Below are 9195 nucleotides of genomic sequence, written 5' to 3'. Positions count from 1 at the left end.
AACATCCTCTCTAATCTTGATCAGCTGTGAATCACCCAACTGACCCTCTTTAATCCTCTCTAACAGCGTAGACTGTAGCGTAACATTGGCCAACTGGCCCACCAGCAACTCTATACCAGCTCTGGTCATATCATCAGCTAACTCTCTGGCCATCAGTCTAATACCATGAATCTGTCCCGGACCCTTCCGGCTTAAAGCATCAGCTACCACGTTGGCTTTCCCTGGGTGATACAGAATCTCACAATCATAATCTTTCACTAATTCTAGCCAACGCCTTTGCCTCATGTTCAAGTCCTTCTGAGTGAAGAAGTACTTCAGGCTCTTGTGGTCTGTATAAATCTCACACTTCTCTCCGTAGAGATAGTGCCTCCAAATATTTAAAGCAAAAACCACCGCTGCCAACTCTAAGTCATGAGTATGATACCTTTTCTCATACTCCTTCAGCTGACGAGAAGCATAGGCTATAACTCTCTCAGATTGCATCAAAACACAGCCCAAGCCCTGATGAGAAGCATCACAGTATATCACAAACTTCTCCTGGTCTGTAGGAAGACTCGGAACTGGAGCTGTAATCAATCTTTGTTTCAACTCTTGGAAGCCGTTCTCACATTTGTCTAACCACACAAACTTCTGACCTTTGCGTGTCAGCTCAGTCAACGAAGTAGTAATCTTTGAGAACCCCTCCACAAAACGCCTGTAATACCCTGCCAATCCAAGGAAACTCCTAACTTCAGAAGCATTCTTTGGCCTTGGCCAATCTCTAACTGCTTCAATCTTTGATGGATCCACTTTAATCCCCTCCTTACTGACAATGTGCCCAAGGAAGGACACCTGAGACAACGAGAATTCACATTTCTTGAACTTTGCAAACAATCTGTGTTCCCTCAACCTCTGTAGAACCAACCTCAGATGATGCTCATGCTCTGACTCAGTCTGTGAATACACTAGAATATCATCGATAAGGACGATCACAAACTGGTCCAAATAATCTTTGAACACCCTATTCATCATGTCCATGAAAGCGGCAGGGGCATTAGTCAATCCAAATGACATAACTAGAAACTCATAATGCCCATACCTAGTGCGAAAAGCGGTCTTCAGTATGTCTCCCTCCTTGACCCTCAATTGATGATAACCAGAACGAAGGTCGATCTTAGAGAACATCATCTTACCCTGCAATTGATCAAACAGATCATCTATCCTTGGCAAAGGATACCGGTTCTTAATTGTCAGCTTATTCAGTTCCCTGTAATCTATGCACATCCTCAGAGAACCATCTTTCTTCTTCACAAACAGAACTGGCGCTCCCCAAGGTGAAAAGCTAGGTCTGATAAAACCCAAATCCAACAGCTCTTGCAGCTGTACCTTTAGCTCTTTCAACTCATCTGGGGCCATTCTGTATGGTGCTCTAGACACTGGCTCCATCCCTGGGGCCAGTTCTATAACGAACTCAATCTCTCTGTGTGGTGGCAACCCTGGCAAATCCTCTGGAAATACATCCAGAAACTCACACACAAGTCTAGTATCCTCTGGTCTCACTGGCACGACCTTAGTGGTATCAGCCACACTGGCTAAGAATCCAATGCAACCCTCTTGCAATAAATCCCTAGCCCTCAATGCTGAAATCATAGGAATACGGGGTCCATGCATAGTACCAACAAATACAAAAGGATCCTCACCCTCAGGCTTAAAGGTGACCATCTTCCTTCTGCAATCAATGGTTGCCCCATACTTGGCTAACCAGTCCATACCCAGTATCATATCAAAGTCAGTCATAACCAACTCTATAAGATCCACTGACAATTCTCTGCCCTCCACTATCACTGGCAAAGATCTAACCCACCTCTTGGATACAACCAGCTCCCCAGTGGGTAACAAAGTACCAAACCCCACAGCATGGAAATCACAAGGTCTACACAATCTATCAATAACGCTACTAGCAACAAAGGAATGCGTAGCACCTGAGTCAATCAATACATTATAAGCAGTTCCTGCACTAAGAAGCTGACCTGTAACAACTGAGGGGGAAACCTCAGCTTCTGCCTGAGTCAATGCATACACTCGTGCTGGGGCCGAGCTGTCTGCCTTCCTGGGTTCTTCCTTTCTTGCCTTAGGGAAATCCTTCTTGAGATGACCCACTGCTCCACAAGAGAAGCAGGCCCTTGCCTTACACTCTCCCAAGTGATGCCTCTTGCATCTAGGACACTCAGGATAGGACTTCCAGGCTTCACTGCCCCCAGGACGACCTACTGTAACACCACGAGGTCTCCTGTCAGGACCTGGAACTGGGAAGGTATCAGGAACCTTCCTCTTCTGATCACTGGGGCCAACACCCCTACCAGAACCCATAAATGGAGGACCTGGCCTCCTGAAATCTCTTCTGGCTGCATTCTCACGCCAGATCTTTATCTCTGCAGTTTCAGCTGTAAGTGCCTTCTCCACCACCTGTGCATAAGTAGTCACTCCTGCCACAGTGGTGATGCGCACATCTCGAGCTAACCTAGGATGTAGCCCCTGTAAGAAACGCTCTCTTCTGGTCTCATCTGTGGGCACCAGCTCCTTGGCAAACTTAGCCAAACGATCAAACCTTAAGGCATACTCGGTCACTGATAAGTTTCCCTGAAGTAGCCTCATAAATTCATCAGCCTTCGCCGCTCTAATGGCGTCATTGTAGTACTTTTCATTGAACAGGGTCTGAAATTCCTCCTAGCTCAAGAGATTAACATCCTTGGTCTGGCCAACCACTTCCCACCAAATCCGGGCATCTTCCCGAAACGTATAGGCAGCACAGGCCACCCTCTCATTACCAACTACCCTCATAAAGTCAAGCATAGTGGTAAGCATGCTCATCCATTGTTCAGCTTTGGTAGGATCGGCACTGCCTTCAAACACAGGAGGTTGTTATTTCCTGAATCGCTCATAAAGAGGTTCCAATCTGTTTTCAACCCCAGGCAGTGGCCCAATAACTGGCACCGACACAGAAGGTGCCTCTACAACACTGGCTACCACTGGCACTTGTTGCTGTCTTAGGAGACGAAGCTCCTCTCCCTGTTTTATCACTATAGCCTGCAGATCATTAAACAATTGCTGCCAGTTTGCAGGTGTTGGCTGTGGAACCTGAGATTGGTCATTCTCTAGAACCTGACTATTGTCATTACTCTGACCCTGACCACTCTGGCCAGCTGCAGTGTCTGTCTATTCTGGGTTCATTCTGTCACTGATACCTTACTGAAACAATAATCAATACGGCCATTCAGGTAGTAATAACTAAACCTCTTGCCGCCTTACGGTCCAAGAACAAACAGATAATAGTCACATTCCATAGTCATTCAATATTCAAAATCAAATACATGTTCATGGCATTCAACACTCAGCATGTATCACATAATAACTCATAAACAACCATACTAATAAGCAGGTGCCAGCATTCTCAGTACTAATCAGTACACATTTGCTGAAGATATGATATTTCAGGGCACAGGCTCAACATAATATCTCATGCACGCAGGTAATACATATATATCACGTTTAAACAATTATTCATGTAACCACGTAAATAGTTACCAAACCGTGAGTCGAGCTTGTCTTCGACGATGTGTGTACATACCCAGCCAGTCTACAGGAACCCTAACCTTGGCATTGCTCTGATACCAAGTTGTAACACCCTGGTTACCCCAGAACAGTTACGGTGAACGGTGAACCGGAAATTTGACTCGCTACCCGAGTCCTTTGGTTAAAAACGTGATCTAGGTACCATTAACAGGTTAAGGTGAAAAAACGATAAAAAGGAAAGGGTACATTTCATTAAGTAAATAAATTGCTCATGAGCCTTTTAAAATGTTTACAAGTAGTTCAAGTTACAAAAGAGTTGCTACAGTTCCAAATATACAATCTCCGCCGGCCTAAGCGGCAAAAATAGGGTAAACCCCTAGTCCCTCTGAGAACTCCTTGACTGTGGCAGTCAAGCGGCCCTGTATGTACATTACATCGCCCAAGCTCTCCACTCAAGGCTGGCAAATCTTTTCCTTTCCTTTACCTGCACCACATAGCACCCATGAGCCGAGGCCCAGCAAGAAAGCACAATATAGCATGATATAATATCAACAATAATCATAGTTATTCCTTCAGGACTATCAATCCAACAAATAGGTGACAATAGCCAAAAGTCACAATAATGAGCATCGCTCCCTCTAGCCATGTGACGATAGGGTCACTAGGGCTTAATCGATAAGTGTTTCATTTATAAGTTTGTTTAGGACAGGTGCAAGGTGATTAGTCACCAACATAACCTTCCTCGCGACTCTAGAGTCGAAACTATGGACAACGTCCCTTAGCCTTGTGACAAACGGTCACCGGGGTAATATACCTTGGCTATAATCATCTGGTCGTAGACCAGGCAAGCGCTTATAAGTTCCTCGACCCTAGGTTCGGTCTAGCATTAATGCCATAGAGCCATTCAATGCATGATTCTCGACTTTAGAGTCGGTCCCTGACTAGTCAGTGTCTTAAGCAGATAATCATCGTTCAATAGCATTTAATATGCAATCCATGTCCACATATATCAACCAGCATGCCTCAAATATCAAACCACGCATGCCATATTTCTATACAGGGTGCAACCGTATTCATACACTATTTTCTTACCACTGGTTCGAGTGAGTATTATAATATGAACGACCCCTGAGAACGATCAACCTTTAAATTTCTCGACGGTCACCTGGTCATAACCAAAATATAGGATTCATCAATAAAAATGATAACCAAGGGTTCCCAAACCAAATCCCAGCCCCCGAGACATCAAATACTACCCAGTCGGGTACTAGGTCCAACCCCGATGCCTATGGTTTGAATCCCCAAGCTAAAAACCTCATTTTAGCAAAATTGGCCTTAAGGGCCGCGGCCCTCCCTGCTTTTGCGCCACGGCGCGCCTCCAGACAGAGAGGCTCCCTGCCTGCCAAACGCCAAGGGCCGCGGCGCTCCCCTGCTGCGCCGCGGCGCCCAGCCCAGAATGGCTAAGTCGGCCACACGAACCAGTTTTTCTCCCTGTGCAATTCCCTCTCAAACCAGACCTTTAAACCCTCATAAAACCTCTTCCTAACACATAATTGAACCCCCAAACAACACCCTTAGCTTACTCACATCAAACCCCAAACAAACCAACACCAAAACCCCCTTTGATTCTCACTTCCCACATCAAACTCCATGAATTACAAACTAAAACGAAAACAGAGTACTAGCTGAAACCAAAGGCTAAAACTCACCTTGAAACCGGTTTTGAGCCTCCCTCACAAGCCAAATCAAGTCTCCAATCCAGCCCTTAAGGTTCCCTAGCTTGAACTCCACAACTAGAGCTCCAAAACCTCAAAGAAGCAATGAAGAGGATGATGTACGGGAATGGAGGAGGCAAAACTCTGTTTTTACTCTATTTTATTCTAAAGTCTTCAGCCACTTAAGTTCATATATATCCACCCCTAAAAAGACCAAAATGCCCCTATGTCATCTTAAGCCTCCAAAGCCACCCCAAGGGCAAAATTGGTACATTCCGCTAAACCCGTTAATTATAATTAACGCTTCTCAATTCCCGCTAATCTCGAAATCCTCAAACACCAATATTTCATAACCCGTTACCCTAAAATCCCCGGTAACGCTATAACCTTTAATATCACCCCGAGACTCACCCCGAGCCCCGAGCTCAAACCTGTTATGACCAAACCGATAAATCATGTTTAAAGATCGTCTCATGTCGAAATACTCGAAACAATCCACATTATAATGTGGTCTCACAATATATCATTATCACGCAAACAAATACTCAAGTATACCCTCAACGGGCCAAATTACCATAATACCCCTGTAAACAAATGTTGACTCACATGCATGCATTTAACATTATATTATAATATAATTCTCATAAACATGCATAAACACATTTAATGGCATAATTAAACAGTTATGGCCCTCCCGGCCTACTAAACCAGCCATTAACCATAATAGGGAATCCAGGGCATTACAATGCTCTTATGATTATTTTTGGTTTCTCTCTATTTTGGTTTATACATGATGATGTATGTTTTGTTTTCAAAGCTAACCATGCAGGGGTTGTATTAAACTTTTGGGTCCTATGTTAGTAGTTGCTTTCCTACTGGGCTTTATAAGCTCACCCCTTTCTCTCCCATTCCAGGAGCCTAGTGACGTGAATGTGGAAAAGATGAATTATCGATGGAGCCAATGTGTTTAGCCTATTTCTATTTCGTGTCATTGTCTTATCTTTTGAACATTATATGTATTCGACTTTGAATCTAATGATCAGTATATCTGAATGAGTTATGAAATAGTTAGGGATGAGGAATGGTGGATGCTAAGTATTATTTTGGGTGTTTATGACTTATTAAATTTAACTGTTTGATGATTACATAACTGTGAGAATATTATTGTTCTATGTATAATGATAAATGATCATGCTTTTATCACTAATATTTTTATATATAATTATAGGAATTATTCCATTATTTTAACTTATAAGTATAGTATTATTTAATATAAATTAAATGATCATTTATAAAGACTATTTTCTAACAAGGGTCAAAATTTGACCTTTGACCACCCAAATTATGGATATTACAAATCTGCGACGACTTAGAGCTCGGGTCGTGACATACTACAAACCCCTTGCACATTTTTTAGAAAATTTTAAATAACTTAGAGTGCCAAAAACTTGATCCAAATAGAATATTGAGTATACATGATATTACTGGAAGTGTGTAACCCTGTTTTCGATATCCTAAATTATTTTGAATTTCCTAAAATCGTGTAGGAAGTTTAGTGTGACTAGAATAAACCCTGCAATGATAATTTATCTATATATGTAAATAAATGTTTGATTCAAAACGGTAGTACATAAAAATGTGCGCATATACCAAAAACAAACGTCCACACGCATTATATTGTCATTGTACAATATGGGCATATAAAAGAAAGAATACTAAAAGGAAATTTGCACAAAAGAAGAAGCCTCAACGAGAAAAAAAGAAACAATTAATTCCACCTTCGTATATCATACAATCACAAAATTATTATTAAAGTTGAAACAAATAGCTGAATAAAAAAATATTTTGATTGCATTTGAGATAATAAATTTAAATGAATTCAAATCATAATCCAAATAGACCTATGTATGTTCATCTAAAACTTTGACTGAACATTTAAAACTACATTCTTATCCACTTGAAAAGCCTTAGCTAGAAAATCAGCAGGGATGTCAGGATTAGATCCAAACACAGTATTTGCAATGGTAACAATCCCAGGATTGTGGCTACTCAATGTAGAAATAGCCAATGCCTTACTGTGCCCAATATTTCTCTGGAAGTGAACCATACCCTTTGGAAAAACAAACACATCTCCCTTGTGAAGTATCTTTGTTAGGAAACGATTTTCTGGGTTTGACGTGACAAAGCCAGCTTGGATGGTGCCTTGTATAACAGTGAACAGCTCTGTGGCTCGGGGATGTGTGTGAGGTGGGTTAAGGCCCAATGGTTCATAGTCCACACGTGCCAATGAGATGCCCAAAGTATTGAGCCCAGGAATCTTTTCTACATTTATTAGAGTCACTTTAGAGCCAACTGGGTTTGATGTGTTTCCTGGCATGTTAAGCCCACTGTAGAAGAAGTCGTTGGCATCAACGAGCTTTGGATCCTTACAGGCAAAGCCATTCACAAGCACTGCAATAAGAGTGAACCAGACATATATTTTGAGTAAATGGATAAGTATTTATTTATATGCATATATCATATTATATACATGCAGCAAAAAAAATGTGTAGTAAAAGTTTATATATGTATGTATATATCTATATTCACCTGGGCTGTTGGAATCTTTGACACAGAAATCTTGAAGGGGACTAGGATCAGATGCCAAGGCAATGGAACAAGTTATGGCAAATAATGCCAACATGATAAGCAAATTATGATTATTAGAAGCCATTGAAAATTATGTGCTTCTTGTTGTCAAATATCTTTAAGAGGATCGAATTACTATCGCTTGAAAGTCACTTATTCTAGTTTTGCTTAAATCTGAATGGTGACTTGGTTGAGTTATGCAAAAGTGAAACAAAGGAGCTGCTTTTATGGAGAAAATTAAAGTAGAGATGTTTTATATTGTAAAATTGAAAAGGTCAATTCATGGTCAAATATCAACTAATTATACGACCAAGCATAATGCAACTGAGAGATATAGCATTATATAATTACATGTGAAATATTCTTATGAAATAACTAATTGATCAAATTATTGTCAATTTTTCTTTACCAACTATTAAAACTGTAGTACATTCCGCCGGCAATTCTCATGTATTTCCAAACCAATATAATTACAGCTTCTTGCTTACTTGGTCAAAGTGGATAAAGCCAAATATATAATATTATACTTACATGAATATGTACGTATGCTATTATCATTATTATTATTATTATTAATGTATACTCTTACCTGTTCTTAAGCGCAACCTTTTGTTTCTATCAGTCAATTATAGATGTATATATATATATATATATATATATATATATTATACTCACCTTTTTAGTTCAATTTGAGGACTTTGTCATCATAGTGATATAGTCTTACATATTATGGAGGTTTAGTGATGACATTATTCTTGAGAAGGGTATGAGGATAAGGTCAATTATGTGTGAGGTTGTAATAGCTTTTATATGATAACCTTGTTTTTTAATCACCATAATTTATGTTATTTATTTTTTTATTCTAACTTATTATAAACATGCGAAAATTTAGAAACTAGAATTCGATATCAAATAAACTATCTACACATGGTCGCAATAATAAAATAAAATAAAATCATTAACGGTCCCAATCAATACGACAATGAAAATAAATTATAAGACAACGAAATGTTAACGTAAAACGTTATTGTGCTCAAACAAGATTGGGTAGTTTAGCAAAGTTGGAAATAAATTCACATCAAACAGAAAAAAATATCAAGTTGTTGAATTTATATCAGAGGATAATAATGTGACTTGAAGCTCTATTAAGATTCATTTAAATCGATCCCAAAGGAAACTAATAAGTTATGGGTCCTGGATGCTTCGAGATATTTTCTATACGTTCACTTCTAAAAAAGTTGTACTTAGACAATGCATATGAGATGATGTTTTAGTAGAAATATCACGAAGATTATTAATC

The 9195-nt window shown here is 40.0% G+C and overlaps 1 protein-coding gene across 1 annotated transcript; it reads right to left on the bottom strand.

Moving 5' to 3' along the window:
- Positions 1-7182: 7182 nt before the first annotated feature.
- Positions 7183-7980, bottom strand: LOC133801481 (putative germin-like protein 2-1). Its single transcript, XM_062239696.1, has 2 exons — positions 7857-7980; positions 7183-7718 (listed from the first exon to the last, which is right to left on the bottom strand). Exons 1-2 carry the CDS (start codon positions 7978-7980, stop codon positions 7183-7185), a joined length of 660 nt encoding a protein of 219 aa, XP_062095680.1.
- Positions 7981-9195: the final 1215 nt, after the last annotated feature.

The sequence above is a fragment of the Humulus lupulus genome, chromosome 9 (genome assembly GCF_963169125.1).
Source record: "Humulus lupulus chromosome 9, drHumLupu1.1, whole genome shotgun sequence".
Classification (NCBI taxonomy): domain Eukaryota; kingdom Viridiplantae; phylum Streptophyta; class Magnoliopsida; order Rosales; family Cannabaceae; genus Humulus; species Humulus lupulus.
This window is presented reverse-complemented; position numbering and strand designations above follow the sequence as displayed.